Here is a 23,494-nt window from a genome sequence, read left to right on the forward strand (position 1 = left end):
TGTGTTCAGTGACATGCTGAACACGTCATCCCCGTTGCACTGTTAATATGTATGAGAGAGAGAGAGCGAGAGACTGGATCAGCCGGGCTGCATCAATGCCACTTGACACCCTTTCACAGGCAGCTTCCTGTCAGCTACCCACACAGTCTGTCTGACTCCCCCCCACCCCCACTTCCGAGTGCAGGAAAGGGCAGGGCAGGGCAGTGTATCCCACCCTCAACACCACTACAAGCTACAGGCACCACGATGGAGGGCAGAGGTGATGGGCCACATGAAACCGGGTCTCCAACAGGCACCCAGTGGCTGTGTGTGTGGTTAAGTGTTTGTGTGTCTGACTGTGTAGGTAAGTGTGGCTGTGTCTGTGTACAGAGAAGTGTGTGTCGGTATGTAAGTGTGGGTGTGTGTATAGGTAAGTGTGTGTGTATGTAAGTGTGAGTGTCTGTTTCTGACTGTATGTAAGTGTGGGTGAGTGTGTGTGTATAAGTGTCAGTGAGTGAGTGTGTATGTAAGTGTCAGTGAGTGAGTGTGTATGTAAGTGTGTGCGAGTGTAAAGGGCAGTGTGTGTATGTAAGTGTGTGAGTGTGAAGGTGTGTGTATCTAAGTGTGAGTGTGAAGGGCAGTGTGTGTATCTAAGTGTGAGTGTGAAGGTGTGTGTGGGTGAATGTGAAGGGCAGTGTGTGTATGTAAGTGTGTGAGTGTGAAGGTGTGTGTGTCTAAGTGTGGGTGAGTGTGAAGAGAAGTGTGTGTATGTAAATGCATGAGTGTGAAGGTGGGTATGAATCAGAATCAGGTTTAATATCACTGACATGTTGGGTGAAATTTGTTGTTTACACAGCAGTACATTGTAATACATAAGTTAAACTCTTAAGTTGCAGTAAGAAATCAAATTAGCAGTGCAGAAAGAGAGCAAGAAAAAGAAAAAAAATTACTGAGGTACACGGGTTCAATGTCCATTCAGAAATCTGACGGCAGAATCTGTTCCTGAAATGTCGAGTGTGTGTCTTCAGGCTCCTGTACTTCCTCCCTGATGGTAGCAATGAGAAGAGGGCACGTCCTGGGTGGTGGAGGTCCCTAATGATGGATGGCACCTTTTGAGGATGCCCTCATTGCTGGGGACGCTGCTGCCCATGATGGAGTGGCAACTTCCTGCAACTTATTTCAAGCCTGTGTCCCCCCCCACCCCATGCCAGACACTGATACAGCCAGTCAGAATGCTCTCCGCACTACATCTGAAGTAACTTGCTGGAGTCTTTGGTGACATTGGTAATGTGAGTGTGCACACATGTGCATGTGTGTGTGTACAAGTGTGAGTGAGAAAAAGCCTCTGGTAGAAGATTGAGTAACCAAGTGAATTACTCAGTGTACTTGGATAGTCTCATGTGTCCTGCATGCAGAGGACTACACACACAGGGAACATGCTGGGCAGACCCAAACACCAAGAGTGCGGGGCCCTACACAGACCGAGACGGAGATGTTACCCCATCTCTGTCTATCTCCCGGTGATGCGCACGCGCACGCGCACACACACACACACACACACACACACACACACACACACACACACACACACACACACACACAGTTCTATATTCTATTGAACGTAGAATAGATGGAAAGGACTGAATATCCAAATGCTGCTGTTTCTTTCACGTTTCTTTGTTGAGGGAGACACATTCCGATTTTCGAACAGTCACCTAGGTATTACCGTTGCATGCTGTCTGTCCCAGTAAAACATTGCTCCAGTTTCATTGTGTGCAGTTACAGGAAGGTTTTGGAGAGGGTGCAGTGGAGGTTCACCACGATGCTGTCTGGATTAGAGAGTCTGGGCTATAAGGAGAGTTTGGACAAACTTGGACAGAAGAGATTCTGCAGATGCTGGAAATCCAGAGCAACACACACCGTATGCTGGAAGAACTCAGCAGGTCAGGCAGCATCTGTGGAAGGGAATAAAGCGTTCACGTTACAGAATCAGAATCAGGTTTAATATCACTGGCATATGTTATGAAATTTGTTGTGGCAGCAGGACAGAGTAATCCATAATAATACAAAACTATGAATTACTATAAGAAATATATTTTTAAATTTCTGTTTAACTGAATAAGTAGCACAAAAAATATTGAGTAAGTGTTCAAGGGTTCATTGTCCATTCAGAAATCGGATGGCAGAGGGGAAGAAGCTGTTCCTGAATTATTCAGTATGTGTCTTCAGGCTCCTGTACCTCCTTCCTGATGGTAGCAATGAGAAGAGAGCATGTCCTGGGTGATGGGGGTCCATAATGATGGATGACATCTTTTTGAGACATCGCCTTTTGAAGATGTCCTTAATGCTGAAGGTTCTCGGCCCAAAACATTGACTCTTTATTCCTTTCCATAAATGCTACCTGACCTACTGAGGTCCTCCAGCATTCTGTGTTGGAAGAACCTGGGTTGTTTTCTCTGAAGTGCTGAACGCTGAGGGATGACCTGATAGAAGTTTATAAGTTTATGAGAGGTATAGATAGGGTAGGCAAAAGGCAGCTTTGCCCCACGGTAGAAATATCACATGGCACAGGACTGCGGAGTGTTTAAAGGATATTATCGGAGCGAGTTTTTTACACACAGCGGTGAGTACTTGGAGTGGGGTGAAGAGAAGAGCACGGGACTGGCCATTCAGGCCACAAGGTTGTGTCCATCTTACTGTCATAGAGCATAATACAGGGGATACAGGCCCTTTGGCCCAGCCTCTCCTTTCTGACCACCTCTGTTCCAATCTCCTGTGTTCTGCCCTTTTCCCTCTCAGCCCTGCTCCTCTGCATCCTTATACAAGAGCTTCCTGAATGAAACTATTGTACCTGCCCCAGCCACTTCCTCTGGCAGCTCATTCTAGGTATTCACCACCCTCGGGTCCCAGCTAAACCTCTCCCCTCTCACCCTATATCTGTGCCCCCTAGTTTTGGACTTTCCTACCCTAGATTAGAAAATGTAGAGGAGGCTTGACCCAAATGCAGTGCAGCAGAGATGATTTAGCAGCAAGTGACAGCATTAATAATAAACTGCAAAGTAAGGGGCCACGAAACAAGAGAGGACAGATACTTAACATGACACAGCAACATGGTAACCGAGGGCTAGGAGCAAATGGTTGAGGCTGGCTAGTTTGCGTAAGTGAACAAGGACGATGGATGGGAGCTGGGTTTAAATAGGCTGCAGGTGATGACTTGGAAACGAGTGTCAAGTGACTCCTTTTAGCTGGGTAGAGACTGGGAGGTGCCCGCCTTTGTAAGCCTAACACCCATGTTTTAGCTATGAAAGCCCAAACACTTTCATAAGGTCACCACTCTTTCTCCTAAATTCCAAGTAATAAACACCCAGCCTGGCCAATTTATACGAAGGGCTTGTGTTTCTGGTATTTTACTGTTAAATTAACATCTGGGTTGTATATGGTCCACTTGTTATGTGCCATGTCATATGACGGCAATCATGGCCTTCCCTGACCATGACTGTTCTTAGTAAATTTTTCTACCAAAGGAGGTGTAAGGTGCTCCTTTCCCTCTGCTAGCCTGCAGGTCACCCTTGGGCAAGGTGCAGCACCTGCTTAGCCCCCCGATCAGGGCCGCTTGAAAACTTGGGAGCAGGTGCTGGATGGTCGTATGAGCAGCTGGTGCATATCACAAGTCCTGGTTGTGATACAAGACCATGGACATCAGGCAGACCATCTCTGAAGAGTATCAATAATGGCTGGGTCACCCATCTTGTAAAGGCCCTGTCAAAAGAAGGCAATTTAGAAAAACTTACCAACAGTAATCATGGTGATGGACGGGGAGGAGAGTGAAGGCGGTGACATGGGAGTGGGGGGGGTTCTTCCCCACAGGCAACAATCCCTCGCTATTTCTCAGATTAAGGACAGGAGATCCCCATGTCATGGCACAAAATGATGATGACTATCAATGCCTCTCATAAATGTTATAAATCTTTATCAATTTCCAAGCAATCCAAGATTGTCCAGCCTCTCGTATCTTGTCTATGCAGCTCTGTACTTTAGTTAGTTTGCACAGGGCTGGGGAATGGCAGAAACCTTGGGGAAGACAGGCTGTGGGAGGGAAAGAGAGAGAGGGAGGGGGTACACCTGTACAAGATGAGGAACTGTTGTTACAGTTTGTACAGAAACGGTAAGAATGTAATGAATGTGACTGTTATGGGCTGTTCTTGCAGAAATGTGCTCCTGGATAACGTCCAAGCACCACAATACTCAGGGGTTTGGGCTATACTAGTATTATTCTTGTATCTTTTTCTGCTGTCATGACTATATGTGCTGTGAGCTGTTGGTGCTGTGTTCTGCACCTTGGCCCCAGAGGAACACGTTTCATTTGGCTGTTTTCATGTGTGTGGCTGAATGACAATTAAACTTGAACTTGAGAGGGAATAAGGAGCAAGAGGTAGAACCCAAGGGTGGGGAGGGCAGACCTGGGTGTCTGTGTGAACTGAACCCTGCCATTCGCACTAATTCCCCCGGGGTGGGTGGGTTTTGCTGATGTAGCCGAGATCCAAGAAAGACACACACAAGTCAAAAGACCCTGCTGGGGGGGGGGGGGGGGGAAGGGATAGGTGTGGAGAAGTAGCCTGTCGAAAACTTGCCTTCTGTCGTCCCCCCCCCCCCCCCCCCCCGGCCCTTGAGAAACCCTTCTCCCACGGGGTGGGGGGGGCGAAGCCGGTTCTAACCGCTGCAATAAAGCGAGGCCCTCAAGTGCAAAGAGGAATGTTCTGCTCCCTCTGGAGCGGCGGAGGCTGGGGGCATATCCGAATGAGGTTAATTAGATCATGAGAGGCATGGATAGAGTGGACAGAGTAAGTTTCCTCCAGGGTGGAAATGTCCAATACCCGTGCATTTCAGGTGGGGGGTTGTGAGTTCAAAGGAGACACGAGGGGCAAGTTTTCATGCAGACAGTGAGTACCTGGATTGTGCTGCCTGGGGCAGTGGCAGAGGCAGAAATTTTTATCAAACTCATTCGAGGGGATAATGGAAGGATCTGGACACTGTGTCGGCGGAAGAGATTAGTTTAGTTGGCCATCTGATTACTAATTTAATTGGTTCAGTACAACATTGTGGGCCGAAGAGCCTGTCTCTGCGCTATACTGTTGTGTGCCTCAGTTAAATGTGCGGACGCGTTTATTTCCCGTAAGATCCCCGTGGTGGGGGGGGGGGGAGTACAGAAATTCGACTCGGCATGGAATTTGTTGTTTTGTGGCAGCAGTACGTTGCAATACATAAAAACTATCCATTACGCCTAAATGTATATTTAATAAATAGTACAAAAACAGGCGGGGGGGGGATACTGAGGTAGCGTGCAGGGGTTCAGTGGCAGAGGGGCAGAGGCTGAGTGTGTACCTGCTCCCTGAAGGTAGCAACGAGAAGAGAGCGTGTCCTGGGTGATGGGGCTGAAAGATCCGCACGTGGATTCATAATGTGATGCAGCTCGTTACGACGCTGCTGCAGATTTCTCTGTCTGTCTCTCTCTCCCCACCCCCCTCCCACTCCCCCTTCCGGAAGCGGCTGACACACTGTATATAAGGCGAGGGCAGCGCTGTGTCGGTGAGTCAGTGTAAAGCTGTGACAAGGAGCGTCCGTGCCGCAGGATCACCCCCTTCCAATCACTACAGCGCCGGCTCTGCCCCGCGGGACTCCAGGATAAAGCGGAGATCTGCTGCTTAAACCATGGTCCACTATTCTATTGTTATTGTCTTCGGCAGGCGTCTGAGCCAGCGACCCTCGCTGGAGGAGTTGGAACAGAGGAACATCTTGAGATGTAAGTGCGAGTTGTCTGGTGTCCTGTTATATCGTGTGTGCGTTCACCCGGAGACCTTCGCCGGCTCTTCTCAGTGTAGGATCTCAGAATCGGATTTGGCATCACCGGCACATGCCGTGAAATTTGTTGTTTTGTAGCAGCAGTACATTGCAACGTATAATAATAAAACTATAAATTACAAACAGAAATATATATTTAAATTAAATAAGTAGGGCAAAAGTAGATGTCTGCAGAAAACCCAGCTCTCCGGGTGACCATCACAGATGTCCTCTAGACATTGCGATGTATTAAATTTTAGCATGTATAAAGATATTTGTGATGTTTTTTGGGGGGGCGATTAAAATATTGCTGTCTGTCCTGCGCCGCTTGGTTTATTCAGACTGACCCCCCCCCCTCCCACGCACACACACACACACCCGTTCCCGGGGAAATTGTTGCAAAAGAGATCATTGTTGTAAAATGCACCTTTTAGCTGGATACCTGCGGTTGAACGAAATAAAAATGCCCCCCGTATCTTCCCCCTGTCTGCCGCAGCACCGGGGCTGTGGGGGAATGAGAATCCGCCCCCTCTCCCTGCGTGGGAGCCTCCCCGATGGAATCCCACCTCCTGTCTACGTCATCCAGGCTTCCCCGTGACGTCACGCCGCGGCGGATCCACTCTAACTGTTTCAGTGCTAGGGGCATTTCCACTGCGGGCTTCTTCTCTGGAGTTTGGGGATCTCGTTGAAGCCCCAGTTAGAGTGGATGTGGAGAGGATGTTTTCTTCTGTGGGGGGTCTACGTCCAGTGGGCACAGCCTCAGAATAGAGGTCCATTTGGAACAGAGAGGGAATTTCTTTAGCCAGAGGGTGGTGAATCTGTTGAATTGATTGTCACAGATAGCAGTGGAGGTCGTGATTGTGTATACTTACAGCAGAGGTTGATAGGTTCTTGATTAGTCAGCGTGCCGAAGGTTATGGGGAGAAGGTAGGAGAATGGGGGTGAGAGGGATAATAAATCAGCTGAAATGGAATGACCAGAGCAGACTAGAGTGGCCAAGTGGCCTAATTCTGCTCTTACACCTTGTGGTTTCCCCCCTCCACAAAGCACTTGGAAGGGAGGTTACATTGGGTGGGCAGAGGAAGGGTGGCGGATGGTCACTGTGATCTGATAAAGATTAGTTTATTTGTTGCATGTACATCGAGGCAAAGAGTGAAATGTGGCTGACACCCTGTGTCCTTACAATAAAATTACTATTAGAAAAATAGTAATGTAAAATAGAGAGGTACAGTACCTCTGCAGAAGTCTTAGGCACACATATATCGCTAAGGTGCTTAAGACTTGTGCACAGTACTGTATTGTCAATGTGGACTGGACAGCAAGTAACTTAGTAACTCTGACAAAGGATGTTTGCAATGCTGCAGAAGGGGTGTGGGACATGTGGCAGAGAAGGAGTGCCGGGGGGCGGTGGGGTGTTATGGATGCAGATACACCCGGCTGGGACACCAGGCAAGGTCATTTCATTACAGACAATTGGTTTATTGATCATTACAGGATGTCTCTCTGGTGCTTCCTGCTCTCTCTCCCCCCTCTCCCTTCCCCTTTTCCCAACCATGATTCCCCTCCCCCTGCCCCCTTCCCACAATAGCAACCCATATCAGAATCAGGTTTATCATCACTCGCATAAGTCATGAGTTTTCTTTTTGTGTGTGGCAGCAATACATAAAATTCCTACAGCACTCCAAGGCACCCTAGCTATGTACTGCATATGCACCTAAGACAGTGCTGTAGTCCATGAACCGTTCAAAAATCTGATGGTGGAGGGGAGGGTGTGTTCTCAAATTGTTTAGTGTAGGTTTTAGGTCTCCTGTAGCTCCTCCCTGATGGTAGTAATGAGAAGTGAGCATGTCCCGGAGTGTGGGGATCCTTAATGATGGACGCTGCTGTCTTGAGGCATTGTCTCTTAAAATCCTCGGTGTGGAGAGAATTTTGTTGTCCTCAGTGGCGGAGAGGGTCGTGTGGTGCCTGTGACACTCTGCAACCTCTGTTTGTCGGACTTGATTGTAAAGTGCTGCTGTCTTGAGGGTCAATCAGAGTTCCGGGCAAGAGTCCGAGGTTCCCCAGAGTCGTCCCGAGGAAGGATTGGGCTTTAGTTCCATGGATTCAGAGTATTGTCACATCCAGCAGGGTGCAATAAAGTTCCTTGCTGGCGTGAGGCTAATAGAATGATGAGTATCTGGTGATAAAGATGGTGCAGGGACTGTACTACACACTGTGCACAAAGGAACACTGGATTTAAAGGCGTACGGGTTAGGGATGGTGAGTTATGGGCTGAAAGTCACATCGAACAGGAGGCGAGCGTTGGGACCAACCCAGAAGTGTCGGGTTGCACTGTCTGTTGGATCTTGCCTCCCCTGAGTCCTTGTTTCTCGCGTTGTGGCAAACAGCCCGATTCCCAAAGGGTGGTTGAGGGTGGGGCTGAGTTTCATTCTCACAGCCGATCTCTCCGGCTGCCTGTCCGCCCCTGGGCTCCAGGATCCCGCCCCCCCCCCACCCTTTTGATTGCTCTGGGACGGTCCGACAACTTTGGCCAAGCTGTTGGTCAGCCGTTTGTCTGATGACGCTCCTGCTGATCGCCCTGGCATGCTGTACTATGTTCAAGATGCTCTACAAGTGTCAGATGCTGATGTCCTGTGGGAAATTTGCTGTAGGAATCAGTGGGTGTGCAGTCGATTGTTACCTCTGAGCTGTGAAATGTAGGGTGATTTTGTGTGTGTGTGTGTGTGTCTGTGGGTTTCTGTGTATAAGTGTGTGTCTGTGGGAGTGTGTGTGGGTGTGTGTCTCTGTGTTTGGGTAAGGTTGACACAGCTCCCGGTCCCGCGAGCGTGCCTCTATTCACTCTGGACTGCGCGCGGTGATGTCACTGCTGGGGAGGACCTCTTGCACGCTACTGCTGGGGATCACCCCTCTTCGGGTAACACCCGCGGGAGTAACCGTTGCGGTGTCTGCGAAGCTCCCCCAGCCCGCAAGGCTGCACTCTCACGCTCTGCGCTTTGTCTCTGTAACAGACCGGAATGAGGAGGAGGAACAGGAGGAGAGGCTGGAGATCCGGAGGAGATTGACACGCAAGGTAAGCTTTGGTAAAGCAGTCTACCCTGCTGTGGGGGTGGGTGGGTGGAGTGTTCTCACTGGAATCCAGCAAACCCAGGGTTAACCACTCTAGTTCAATGACCCTCCGTCGAAGTGTGAGATATGCACACTCCACTCTGCAACTCCCCAGTCTTGGGCTTGATTCGTCAGTTACGTGCCGTGGCAATGGCAAAACACTCCTGTAGAAAGATTTGCCAGGAGCAGTCTTGGTCATGGGAAGACCCTGCTGACCCGTGTCAGTCCTGGGGAGGGGTTGTTGTGGCACAGGGATTTAGAATCCTGTTAATTATCTTTATTTGTCACATTCCCGTCGAGACGATTCGTTTGCGTCAACGACCGACACAATTTCAGGACAGTGATGGGGGCAGCCTGCCACGCTTCCAGCTTGCCCACAGCCCACCAACCCTAACCCAGACGTGTTTGGGAACATCGAGGGCAGCCCCACGCAGTCACTGGGGAACGTACAAACTCTTTCCACAGTGGGACCCAGGTTGCTGGCACTGTGAACCTCGGGGGACTGCAGACCTCCCTTGGTGCCACATTCACCCCACTCTCTGCTGTTTGCAGCAGGAAGGATTTGGTCTGTGGAGACACTAACCCCAAGTACTCTCTCACTGAGTGCTCATCATAGTGACTGTCCCCTCACACTTCCTGAGTGAGCACAGGCCCTTTGGCCCACACTGCTGTGAGAACCTTTTAACCTGCTCTAAAATCAACCTCACACACCTCTCCCGCATAATCCTCAATTTTTCTATCAACCATGGGCCTATCTAAAAGTTCTTAATGTCCATAATGTATCTGGCTCCACCACCAGCCCCTGGCAGGGAATTCCACACACTCTGTGTATATAAAAAAAACTGCTTACCTCTGACATTCCCCATACTCTCTTCCAATCTCCTTAAGATAAGCCCTCTCATGTTAGCCTCTTCCTCCCTGGGAAAAAGTCTCTGGCTGTCCCCACTCTTAGCATCTTGTACACCTCTATCAAGTCACCTCTCAGCCTCCTTCATTGCCAAGCTTGCTCAATCTTTCCTCATTAGGCACCGTCTCTAATCCAGGCAGCATCCTAGTAAATCTCATCGGCAGGGTCTCTAAAGCTTCCACATCCTTCCTGTGATGAGGCGACCAGAACTGAACACAAGATTGAAGGTGTGGTCTATCCAGGGTTTTATAGAGCTGCAACATTATCCCACAGCTCTTGAACTCAATCCCACAACTAATGAAGACCAACACACCGTACTCTGCCTTAACCCCTTATCAACTTGTTCACAACTTTGAGCAATCTATGGGATGTGGATCCCCAGATCCCTCTGTTCCTCCACACTGCTAAGAATCCTGACGTTATCCCTGTACCCTGAACTTCATGTTCAACCTTCCACAGTGGTTATTTCCTCAGCCTGTTCGTGCAATAGGCCATTCAGCCCATTTGTTGGTTGGAGGGTAGCTTTAGGTGGTGTGAATTTTTGCGGGATCCTGGTGAATGACAAGCCATCCTCTCCGTGTTCCCCACAGCTCAGTCTTCGCCCTACCGTTGCCGAGCTGCAGGCTCGCCGCATCCTGCGCTTTAACGAGTACGTGGAGGTGACGGAGGCCCAGGATTACGACCGGCGGGCAGACAAACCCTGGACCCGTCTCACACCTGCTGACAAGGTGAGAAGAGGCCCAGTCTGGAGCTCAGGCTGCCTCGGGCGAGGGACCATCACCGTTTACTCTGCTTACTCAGCAGAACCCACCAGTCCCAGCTGTGCTCTCCAAACCAAGGCCACCTCCTGCATCCCTGTCTCTCTTTCTGTTATCTCTCTGCCCACACCCTCTCCCTCCCACAGTGTGTACTGCTCTTTGTTCCTCCTACTGTCCCTCTCTGTCTCTATCTATTTATGTGTTTCTGCTGGAATCCATGTCCAGTGAGCCTTCATCTTCCTGAATCTTTATATCTTCTTTACTCATCCTGCTTCTATTGTCACTCTCTCTCTCTGCCTTACTGTCTTACTATTCTTCCCTCTCTTCATCATTTCTCTCTCTGTCTTACCCCCTCTCTCTCTGACCCACTAGTCGTATCTCTCTCTCTCTCTTCCCCTTTTCCCATCCGGGAGGGATGAGCGCTGGATTAAAAACTTGTGCATCCCAGTAATGAGCCCTGTGCTGTCTCCCATCTCCATGGCAACACATTGCAGAGAACTTATTGCTTGTAAACGGTCCAAAGTGCAGGGAAGGAGTTATTTTTGTTCTCTGTGGTTTTATTTTTTAAGTCTGCAACCGCACCACCTTCATGTGAAATCTGCAAATACAAAGTGTTGATAATGTGTGGGTTGTTCTGCCGGGTGTCTTGTGAAGTAATTAAAACTCTTTAATGCATGCATTAAATATAGCAGGAACATTCCAATGTGATCCACAGGAACTGAAAATAAAATTGCCCCTGTTACCTACAGATATATTAAAGCAGGTGTCTGGAGAGCTGAGAGAGAGAGAAATATATTTTAGACAGAGGAAGAGAGTGCATGTGGGAGAAACAAAGGGATAGAGCTGAGGGAGAGAGTGAGGTGCAATGGTTTACGGGAGGGATGGCCCAAGCTACCAGCTCTGGAGTGATTAACTTCAGGAGTCTGGGGTTGGGAGAGCAAGGAAGCAGGAGGAGGTTGTGGAGGGAGAGGGGGTGAGGCATCAGAGGCATGAGAAGGCGAGGATGATTGTAGTAGAAAGGGGGCACTGCCAAACCCAGACCTGGATGTTGGTAGTGATTCCTGTGAGGCCACTTTGCCTCCTGCTTCATTAAATAGTTTATTTCGGAACCTTTTCCAATGGGATCCTATTTAGGATGCCGGAGGTTGAGGGGAAATTAGAATTCAGGAAGGGCCATTACGTGTGTAGAGTACCAGGATAGACACAGCCCTTTAGAAGGTGTGTGTGGTACAGGTACATGGAGAGGGTGGGCATTTCATTCTATCTGCTCACTCATCCTCGATGGACGACATGAGGAAGAACAGAACATTACAGCACAGTACAGGCCTTTTGGCCCATGATGTTGTGCTGATGTTTTAACCTACTCTAAGACCAATCTACATAGCCCTCCATTTTTCTATCATCCATCTGCCTATCTGTTTCTTAAATGTCCCGATTGTATCTGCCTCCGGCACCGCCCTAGCAACGCCCTCCACTCACCTAACTTACCTCTGACACCCCCCTTTACTTATCTGCAGTCACTTCAAAATAATGCCCAGTACAGTGAAAACCTTTGTTTTCCTTGCCATCTATACAACAGTGCATTGTAGTAGGACAAGGGAAACCAGTAACAAAATGCAGAATAAAATGTTAGTCACAGAAAAAGCACAGTGCACATAAACGATAAAGTGTGAGATCACATCGAGGTAGATCATGAGGCCTAGAGTCCATCTTATCACACAAGAGGTCCGTTCAAGAGTAATAACAGTGGGCTAGAAGCAGTACATGCTGTCAGGGTGTTGTATCTTCTGCCCGATGAGAGAGATGAGAAGAGAGAATGTCCAGGGTGGATGGGGTCTTTATTTCTTTACTGAGTCAGTGAGAAACACAGAGTCCAGAGAGGGGAGGCTGGTTTCTGTGATGTTCTGAGCTGTGACCGCAGCTCTCTGCAGTTTCTATCGGTCACGTGCAGAGCAGTTATTCAGACAGAATGTTTTCTTTTATTTAAGAGCAGCACAATTCTCCCCACTATCCTACACCCAAAATGCATCCCTTGCTTAGAATAAAATTGCATTTTCCTTGTGGGAGTTTGCTGTGTACAAAATGGCTGGTGTTGTGTCCATAATCGGGTACAGACGGTGGCCTCCTGTGCTCACTCGTGTGACGTCTTGCTCTCTCTCTCTTTCTCTTGTTGCAAAGGCTGCAATACGGAAAGAATTAAATGAGTTCAAAAGCAGAGAGATGGAGGTTCATGAAGAGAGCCGACACTTAACGAGGTGAGTGGCATGATCCGTCTTTGTCTGTGCACTCCCACCCTGTTCCCGTAGAATGTGCCTCCCTGTCCCTCTGTCTCTCTCTCCCCCCCCTCCGTCTGTCCCACACTTTGTTGTGACTTGTCTTTCTCTCCCTTCTCTCTATATGTGTCCACTCCTCCCTCCCACTCACCCCCAGGGTGAGCTCTGAACTGTTGTAGTTAGCACAGTACAATGATGGCATCCGTCCCACATTAACCCACCCCTATTTCACATAGTTCACGCTACTCCACCGGCAATCGCCACCCCCGGTGTTTGGGGACATGAGTCAGCTGCAGTCACTTGAGGCTTCCCACGGCTCTCGCTCATCACTCCAGATCTCCAGCAGAGCAGGTTCAGAGCACAGCTGACAACAGCAAGCGAGTCACCACATTATTTTGTATAGATAGTATAACACACATGTATGTATGTACTTGGAATATATATACTCATTTGTATGTTATATACATAATTGTATACACATATATAAAACTATTGCATGTATAACATAATATTACAAGATATAAATGTATACACACATACACATTATTTTTTATATATATATTCCAGCGTCCTCTGTAAGGTGCTTGTACATTCTACCCTGTGACTGCATGGGTTTCCTCTGGGTGCTCCAGTTTTTTCCCATGTTCTAAAAACGTACCAGTTAGTAGGTTAATTAGACATTGTAAATTGTCCTGTGGTGAGGCTAGGGTTAAATCAATAGGTTGCTGGGCAGTATGGCCTATTTGTCTGGAAGGGCCTATTTCGCATTGTATCTCTAAGTAAATAAAAAATAAATATCTTGTCATTTATATATTTTTTAACTATTGTAATGTACTGCTGTCACAAAACAACAGATTTCACTACATACGTCAGTGATAGTATTCTGATTCTGTGCATTTTGGCGTTGCGGCCTCTAACGAGACCTCCATGGCTTCTCTGCAGGTTCCACCGGCCATAAAGCAGCCAGCCGTGAGCTCTGCAAGAGACCCGACCTGAGCGAGTATCGACAACGGTGCGTTGGTTGAATCACGGCGAAGGCTACTCGTGACTTGACGTGTGTTCTGTGCACCCTCCCGTGTCAGCGGCTGGTGCTCAACAGCGAGCTGGCCATGCGCGCTACAACAAAACAAACACACTCACAAAAAAAACGAGAAGTTTTAATATCTAAGTATTTTTTAAAAGATTCTTTCTCAGTGGAAGCAGGCTAGCTTCTTTTGTTGTGGCTGTCGTGAGAAAGTGGAGATGTTACTCTAACGGAAGTGATCCTTGAGAATGAGGGACCCTTGTGTAACGGCGGATTCAGAGGTGGAGCTTTACCTATCAGTGACGGTGGACAGGTTGTCCAGAGTCAGACGTTGTGCGTATGTGTTGTGTTCTGCCGTGTGGAAATTAATAGCTGGTATTTTGGGAGGGGTGGGGGAGCATTTCTCCTGCTGTTTATTAACCGGCTTCAATTTACGCCCCCTCCTGAAGAACCAATAGCAGGTGGGAAGGGGGAATTATTTTTCAATGTAACTACATCAAGTGACTGCTGCCATCATTTTAGCGCAGAGAGTGATGTGAGCTGTGTCCCAGAACAGTAAACCACTCCAGTTGTCCGTGCTGAATGAGTCTTTAGTATGAGCTTACCTCCCTCTCTGTATCTCTTTTTAACCCCTTGCCCCCTTACTCCTCGAACTGTGTTGGTCATTGACGCAAAATAACCCTAAGTCAGCCATGATGGAATGGCGGAGCAGATTCAATGGGCCGAAAAGTTTCATTCTGCTCCTGTGTCTTATGGTCTAAAATGCCAGCCACATTATACTCGTGCAACATTGGTGTGCATCATAATGCATCAGATATTCTGCTTTCATTATCGCCCAGCAGGTTGTTCCAGGAACCCGCGATACTTTTTTAAAAATCAATACGTGCATTGTGTTTCCAATGGTGGAAGAGTCTTGGACCAGAGGGCATCATCTCAGAATAGAATGGAGATGAGGAGGAAATTCTTTAGCCAGAGGGTGGTGAATCTGTGGAATTTGTTGCCACAGGCACTGTGGAGGCCAAGTCATTGTGTCTGCTTAAAGTAGAAGTTCGTAGGTTCTTGATCAGTCAGTGTCAAAGGTTATGGGGAAGAAGGCAGGAAAATGGGGTTGAGAGTGATAGTATATCAGCCATGGTGGAAAGGCAGAACAGACTCAATGGGCCAAATGGCCTCATTCTGCTCCATGTTTTATGGTGCTTGTTGCTGCTAATTTGTTCCATTGGTTCCATCTGTGGGAGTTTCAAATTCAGCTCCCGATGACCTGAGGCACAGATGTAAAATTTTACAATCTCTCCGCAATATGTTCAGTTTAGAGCAGGAGATATACGCTGAGCTGGGGTAGTTGGATGCATGGATTTACCAGAGGGAGGGCAGCTTTCTGCATCCAGGAGGGGGTAGGTGGGGATCGGTAAGGGGCTCTACAGGTGGGGTCTGTGCCAGTCAGTAAGTGGGTGTTTGGAGAGTCACTTGAGACAGGAAATGGGCAACTTCGATTTGCTGTTCTGCAATAGAGAGATATTTTCTTTAGCCAAGCACCCTCCCTCCCACTGGCACTCTCCTATAATCAGAGGGTGGGATTCAAGGGTTCATGATCCTTCACCCACCACTCCCCAATGCTTAGCTCCCACTAAGCCCTGGGGACCACATACAGAGCAAGGGCCACCCAGCCTCCTGTTAAATTCACCTCTTTGAGAGTTCAGCCTTGTAATGGAACAGAACTGTTGCCCTCCCGAGGGGTCCTGCAATGCCCTTGGGACCAAACAGGCATGTTAGAATAGATTAGCGAGATTGGCTTTACGTTGTCACATGTTCATCGAAACAAGCTGTGAAATGGATCGTTTTGCATCAATGACCAGCACCGCCTGCAGATTGTGGTGAGGTCAGCCCTCAACATGGCATGCTCACGACTCACTAACCCTGAGCCAGACCTGAGGAGACCCGTGCAGTCACGGTGAGAATCTACAAGCTCCTTACAAACAGCGGCAGGAATTGAACCCGGGTCGCTGGCACTGTGCCACTTGTCCTGGTCACAGAAGGCAGAGGTGGTGAGGGAAGATTTTTTTTTGCAATGAGAATCAGCTGGATCACTCTTTTCCAATGCTCATTGAGGGCAAGCCAAGGGGATTGCAACAGACGGATGTGGGCTGTCCAATAATCAAAATATCAATGGTGCATTCCCTAGGGAGTGATTGGACAGGAGATAGAGAGTTGGGACATCACGATTTGCACACTGCTGTTACAGCTTGGGGTATTCTGGAGTTTGGAGTTCATTTCTGACGCCATCTGCTGTGGAGTTTGTACGTTCACACCGTGGACGTGTGGATTTCCTCTGGGTCCTCCAATTCCTCCCATGATGCAAAGCCACACTGGTTAGTAGGTTAACCGGTCATTTTAAATTGTCCTGTGATTAAATTGGCGGGTTGCAGGCTGGTGCGGTTCATTGGGCTGGAAGAGCCTGTTCCACACTGCATCTCTAAATAAAAAATAGAGTGTGCGAAGAGAGGGAATGCTTTTTAGGGGGGAATTTCCCAGGAGAAGGTTTTACTTAAACAGTTCTAACATGCCGCGAGAGTTCATCTGAATGTTAGGTCTGAAGCTTGTTCATGTGGACAGAGAGTGGAGCAAAGAGCTGAAGATTTTTATATACACACCAACTTATTGTGAATTTTAAACCCTCCTTTTTAACTGTGACCGATTCAGAAAGAAGCAGACAGAGTACTGTATAAACCTGCACCCTGCCACATGTTGGCATATGATGATGACATTCCAATGTATTTCCAGATGCTGAGACAGGATGTGTAACTATTGTGTTGCCAGATGTTTGAATACAGTTATGTATAATCCAGATGTTGGCATGTGATGGTATGTCATCCAGTGTATTTCCAGACAAGATGTGTAATTTGTGGTTGGCAGATGTTTGTGTGACCCAGATGATGGCAAAGATGTGTGACCAACTGTGTTGCCCAGATGTTGGCCCGCAGTGCGAGCCAGCGGACTGCTGTGTGCTCACAGCTGCCTCTATGACCGTGGCCTTCTGCCCCATTTGCCCACCCTCTGTACAGCCCCCTGACCTTACTCTGTGAACTTCCTTTCCTATACCACCCACAGAACAGGGTGGAGGAGTGGTTGGGGGTTGGGCTTCCTCCCTGTTTTATTCATTGTCCTCCTCCCCTGTCTGGGAGGGGGCTGGGGCCCACAGGAGAGTGGAGGGCAGGGTCAAAGTTCCCTGGCACCCAACACGCCCGATGGAACAGAGTCCCCTCCCCTTTGGGGGACAGGATGCAAAAGGCATAAAGCATTAACTGGAGAGAGAGAGAGAGAGAGAGAGGACAAGCTTGAGTTAATCAATATGTTTTCCTGACGTGTCTTGTGGGAATGATCCTCATCATCGCAGTACAGAAGAGTGGCCACCTTATTAGATACACCTATACACCTCGTTAATTGAAAGACCTGATCAGCAAATCATTTGGCAGCAACAGTGCCTAAAAGCATGAAGACATGGTCAAGATGTTCAGAATGAGGAAGAAATGTGATCTAAGTGACTTTGACCATGGAATGACTGTTGGTGGCAGATGGGGTTTGAGTATCTCAGAAACTTCCGGGATTTTCATGCACAACATTCCCCAGAGTTCACAGAGAATGGTGCGAGAAACAAAAAAAGACATCCAGTGATCAGCAGTTCTGTTAGTGAGAATACCTTGTTAATGAGAGAGGTCAGAGGAGAATGGCCAGACTGGTTCAAGCTGACAGGAAGGTGACAGTAAATCAAATAACCACACATTACAAAGTGGTGTACAGAAGAGCTTCTCTGAAAGCACAACTTGAACCTTAAAGTGGATGTGCTATAGCAGCAAAAGACCAGGAACATACATACGGTGGCCGCTTTATTGGGTATAAATGGTACCTGTGTACTTGTGAAGCTGACAGCCCAGTTCTGATGAAGATACAGACTCTATTCAATGTCTGACCACAAGCAAAACTCTCTCTCTCTCTCTCTCTCTCACACACACACACATGCTCTGTTACCTGCATGATCCCTTGATCATGAAAGTGGGGCAGTTCTGAAGACCGATATTTCTGTCAGCTAAATCCCCTGTGTAGGCAGTAACCAAGCTGGCATCTGAGAAATATCTACCTGTTCTGTAAAACTCTTGTCTCGTGGACGGGAGAGTATCTACATAAGGACAACAGCTAAGAATGTAAATTAGATTTATATGTGTACTGGTGTAAATAACTGGAAAATTGTATGCTGTCTGGAATCCGAATATAATTTTACTGCTTATCCAAGGTTTTCTCTGTAAAGTGTTCCAATAGTATTTATTTTCAAAACAAAACGATCAAGAAATTTCTGTTTTCGATGCCAACGTGTTCCCCTTCTGGTCGTACACCAGACCTGGTTACTTGTGTGTTTTTAACTGTTCCTAAATTGTATTCTACCTTGTCGGAAGGTATTTAATGTGATAATATTATGTTGTAGGCTAATTTGTTCTACACGGTGAGCACATTCTTGAAGTGCCTTAAATTACCGCTTGTCTGATTTAATGTTTCCTGTCAACTTTTGTTAATAAAATATTATCAGGTGCTGACTTGCATTTCGGTTTATTTCTTCCACCCCTTGGTAACAATAGCGGTGGGCAGGATGAAAGGTCAGAGTCACAGACCGCTGCAGCACAGAAACTGGCATTTGGGGCCAACTAGTCCATACCAAACTATTAATCTGCCTAGTCACCTGGACCATAGCCCACCATACACCATCCAACCTTCTCTTATATGTCCACCCTCTCATCACCTTCTAAGTGAAGTTCACCTTCAAATGTTTCCCCTTTCACCTATTACCTCTAGTTCCAGTCTCAGCCAACCTCAAAAGGCCTGTTTGCATTTACCCTATCTATACCCCTCCACCAATTCTCTCCTCAAATGGCCAGAGCACTCTTTGTAGTTCAGTGGATGTCACACCAGGAATGGGGAGTTCTGGGGAGAAGAGGAGGATGAATCCCAAATTTGTGTTGAAATGGAAACGCACTGGCAATCAGAATACAGTTGGCACATCACCGAGGATCTGTACACCGAGGGCTGTACATACCGACAGTGTGGTGGAAAAAAGCACAACAGCGCCTCTTTCACCTCAGACAGTTGAAGTTTTTTGGTATGGGTCCCCAAATCCTCAGAACCTTCTACAGGGGCATGATTGAGAGCATCCTGACTGGCTGCATTACTGCCTGGTATGCAAACTGTACTTCCCTTAATTGCAGGACTCTGCAGAGAGTGGTGCGGACAGCCCAGTGCATCTGTAGATGTGAACTTCCCACTATTCAGGACATTTACAAAGACAGGTGTGTAAAATAGGCCCGAAGGATCATTGGGGACCCGAGTCACCCCAACCACCAACTGTTCCAGCTGCTACCATCCAGGAACAGTACCGCAGCATAAAAGGCAAGAGCAACAGGCTGCGGGACAGCTTCTTCAACCAGGTCATCAGACTGATTAATTCACGCTGATACAATTGTATTTCTATGTTATATTGACTGTCCTGTTGTACATACTATTTATTACAAATTACTATAAATTGCACATTTAGACAGAGACATAATGTAAATATGTTTACTCGTATTTGAAGGATGTAAGTAATAAAGTCAATTCAATTCAAACACGAGTTTCTGCAGATACTGGAAATGCAGAGCAACACATACAAAATGCTGCAGGAACTCAGCAGGTCGGAAGCATCGATGGAGTGAACAGTCAACATTTTGGGCCGAGACCCTTCATGAGGAAGGGGGCAGGAGCCAGAATAAGAAGTCTGGGGGGGGGGGGGGGGGTGAGTAGTGAGTAATTACCAGACGGTAGAGAAATATATGTTCACACTGTCAGGTTGGAGACTACCAAGATGGCATACGAGATGTTGCTCCTCCAAACGGAGAGTTGCCTCATGGCCACAATGTATGAAAGTAAAATGGTAGGATATACGGGAGCAAACTTAGATCTTGGTGTTGGTTAAAAGGTAGGAACTATATTATGGGCCAAAGGGTCAGTACTGTGCTGTAATGTTCTATGGCAGTAGAAGGGGCCATGGGCAGTCATGTGAGAATGGGAAGTTGAATCTAAATGGGTTCCACAGAGAGATCCTGCTTCATAAGGCCATAAGACAAAGGAGCAGAATCAGGCCATTTGGCCCATCGACTCTGCTGTGCTATTTCATCATGGCTGAGATTCAAACAGGACATGAGTTGAGAGTTAAGGGGCAAAAGTTTAGAGGTAACATGAGGGGGAACTTCTTTACTCAGAGTGGTAGCTGTGTGAAACGAGCTTCCAGTGGAAGTGGTCGAGGCAGGTTCGATATTGTCATTTAAAGTAAAATTGGATAGGTATATGGACAGGAAAGGAATGGCGGGTTATGGGCTGAGTGCAGGTCGGTGGGACTAGATGAGAATAAGCGTTCGGCACGGGCTAGAAGGGCCGAGATGGCCTGTTTCTGTGCTATTATGGTTATATGGTTAAAGGGGACATCCTCCTAACATCCACTCTATCTGCGCCTTTCAACACTTGATAGGTTTCAGTGAGATTCCCCCCTTAACTTTCTAAATTCCAGTGGATGTGCTGGACGGAGTGAAGGTGCTCAGCGAAGAATCCCCTGAATATACGCGTGTCTACCTGTAGGAGTACCAGATTCTGTAGATGATCCTGACAAGTCAGTGAATACAGTGGTCTACTGCAAAATCATGTGTGTGAGAGTGGATTTGGTGATGTGGATAAGAAAACCCTGATTCACATATTCAGAGAGCACTACAGCAATGAAAAGGGCCCTTCAGTCCATCTAATCCATACTAAACTACTTTCCTATTTAGTCTCCCCTCTATGGACTCTGCCTACACTTCTCACTGCCTGGTAAAACAGCCAGTATAATCAAAGTCCCCACCCTCCCCAAACATTCTCTCTTCTCTCTCCCATTGGGAGAAGATACAAACACCTGAAATCATGTGCCCTGATATTCAGAGACAGTTTTTATCCTACTATGAAAAGACCATTGAATGGTCCCGAGCACATTAAAGATGAAGTCTGGATCTCGTTGAAGGAAAATGTAGGGGGGATGTCAGAGGTAGGCTCTGGTGGGCGCGTGGAACATACTCTTGGTGGTACATTGATGATAGAAAAATAGAGGCTTATGTGAGAGGGGAGGGTTTGATTCATCTTGGAGTAGGTTAAAAGGTCGGCACAACATTGTGGGTGTAGAGACTGTGAACAAAGCCAACAGAAAGACACTGAAGCTGATGGATATAGAAGTATTTATTCAACAAACAAGCAGCAGGCATCATGTCCTGAGTATCACTCTTGGAAGAAGAGGCCTCCTAAACACAAAGTACATATTTTTATACCCTTAAGATCAATGATAATAACTCAATACAGTTTCAATTATTACAATGACATAATTTACTTCAATACTTTGGATTGAGAGGAATACTTTGGGTTGTTTCACTGAAGTTACTTATAATTTTCAAACATCCAGATCTTCACACCAACACTCCAGCCACCCTAGATTGAATGTTAGCATTTTCTAACTGCTTTCAAGCATATGCAGACATCTCAGGTCAATGGGATGTTTCCTGGTTTACAATCAGCCCCAGCCTGCAGCTCAAGGAAGACAATTGTTCAGAGTTGGATTTTAAATTAAATCTACAATCCATATTCAGATCTCAAGACTTGTTGCTGTTGTAAGTAATATTTGCAATGCACAATAACTTCATAATATGCCCTAAGTGGGTTGAAGGGCCTGTACTGTGCGATGTTCTATTCTGCATTGTGTTATCTTTCCCCTGTACCACCTCAAAGCAATGATGTGATGAACTAATCTGTGTGGATGGCATTGCAAAACAAGCTTTTCACTGTCATCTGATAATATTAAACCAATTTACTGGTCACCACTGCACCACAATCGGACAGTCACACCAACAGCTATGGCCACAACTGCACCACAAAAGGGCTCACACTCGGACCGATGTAGTCACCGTGGCACCAAACCCATAAGACATAGGAGGAGGCCATTTGTCCCTTTGATACTTGCTCTACCATTTGTCAAGATCATGGCTGACCTTTGACCTCAGCACCACCTCCTGCACTATTCCCATCTCCCAATTTCTCCAACATGCTGGAATCCATCGGCACAGGTAAACAAAATGACTGAATTCCCCTCACCCCATCCTAAATTCTCCTCTGATGCAGGCTTTTAACCCAAAAAGTCAACAGTTCTCTATCACCAAGATGCTGCTTGGCCTGCTGAGTTCCTCCAGCAGATTGTTGATTGCTCCAGATTCTGGAGGTCTGTCATGTTTCCTTGATGCCAGCACCCTGATTCATTGGTAGAAAAGAAAGAACAGAGTGGGGTTTACAGTGCATATGAAACGAGAAAAAAGTACTGAATACAGCCCAGTCCAGCACAAGTGAAGCCCTCCCTACAGTTGAGCACATCTACATGGAGCATTGTCATAGGAAAGCAGCATCCATCATCAGAGATCCCTGCCACACTGGGCCTGCTCACTTCTCACTGCTGCCATCAGGAAGAAGGCACAGGAGCCCTAGGACACACATCACCAGGTTCAGGAACAGTTATTACCCCTCACCCCTCAGGCTCTTAAACTGGAGGGGATAAATTCACTCAAATTTACTTGCCTCATCATTGAAATGTTCCCACAGTTTATGGAATGACTTTCAAGGACTCTTCATCTGATGTTCTCCATATTTATTTATTATTATTATTATTAATATTTGTATTTGCAGTTTGTTGGCTTCTCCACACTTGTAACACCTAAGCTGGTGTGCTCTTTCATTGATTCTATTATGGTTATTATTCTATGGATTTATTGAGTATGCCCACAAGAAAATAAATCTCAGAGTTGTATGGAGTGATATAAATGTCCTTAGATAATACATTTAATTTGAAATTTGAACTTCGAGCATTAGAGAAGTCTGTTCAGGAGTCTGAATACAGTGGGAAAGAAGTGCTGATGAAATGTGTTCTCAAATCTTTTTATCCCATATTGTTATCCATCTACCATGATCCTTTACCCCAACTCCCCATGCAGGCATCCTGTGTCTCCTCATAACCTCCTCAAAGTTCAAAGTACATTTGTTATCAAAGTACGTATGTGTCACCATATACGATCCTGAGATGAATTTTCTTGTGGGAATTCGCAGCAAATCCAGGAATCACAGCAAAATCAATGAAAGACTCTCCCAATAGGACAGACCAACAACCAGAGTGCAAACGACAACAAAGAACGGTAACGATAACAGGATCAATGAAACATCAACCAGAGTGCAGAAGACAGCAAACTATGCAAATGCTGATATAAATAAACAGCAATAACTAATGAGAACATGAAATAATGACATAAAGAGTCCTTGAAAGTGAGATCAATGGTTGTAGATGTATTTCAATGACAAGGCAAGTGAGTTAATTATCCCGATTTGTTCAAGAACCCAATGGTTGAGGGGTAAGTAACTACTCTTGAACCTAGTGGTGCAAGTCCTGAGGCTCTTGTGTCTCCTACCTGATGGCAGCAGCGAGTAAAGTGTATGGCCTGGGTGGTGGGGATCCTCGATGATGAATACTGCTTTC

The 23,494-nt window shown here is 47.0% G+C and overlaps 1 protein-coding gene across 2 annotated transcripts in view; it reads left to right on the top strand.

Annotated features, from left to right (window-relative positions):
* The window catches only part of LOC132402607 (phosphatase and actin regulator 2-like), a 66,454-nt gene extending 47,978 nt beyond the window's left edge, over positions 1-18,476 (top strand). For both annotated transcript variants that reach the window (XM_059985511.1, XM_059985512.1), the window contains exons 7-11: positions 5,724-5,779; positions 8,826-8,887; positions 10,420-10,557; positions 12,766-12,842; positions 13,803-18,476. In XM_059985511.1, coding sequence (XP_059841494.1) covers positions 5,724-5,779; positions 8,826-8,887; positions 10,420-10,557; positions 12,766-12,842; positions 13,803-13,818 — 349 coding nt within the window. In that variant the 3' untranslated portion in view covers positions 13,819-18,476. The remainder of the gene's footprint in view (positions 1-5,723; positions 5,780-8,825; positions 8,888-10,419; positions 10,558-12,765; positions 12,843-13,802) is intronic.
* The last annotated feature ends 5,018 nt before the right edge of the window (positions 18,477-23,494 follow it).

The sequence above is a fragment of the Hypanus sabinus genome, chromosome 12 (genome assembly GCF_030144855.1).
Source record: "Hypanus sabinus isolate sHypSab1 chromosome 12, sHypSab1.hap1, whole genome shotgun sequence".
Taxonomy (NCBI): Eukaryota; Metazoa; Chordata; class Chondrichthyes; order Myliobatiformes; family Dasyatidae; genus Hypanus; species Hypanus sabinus.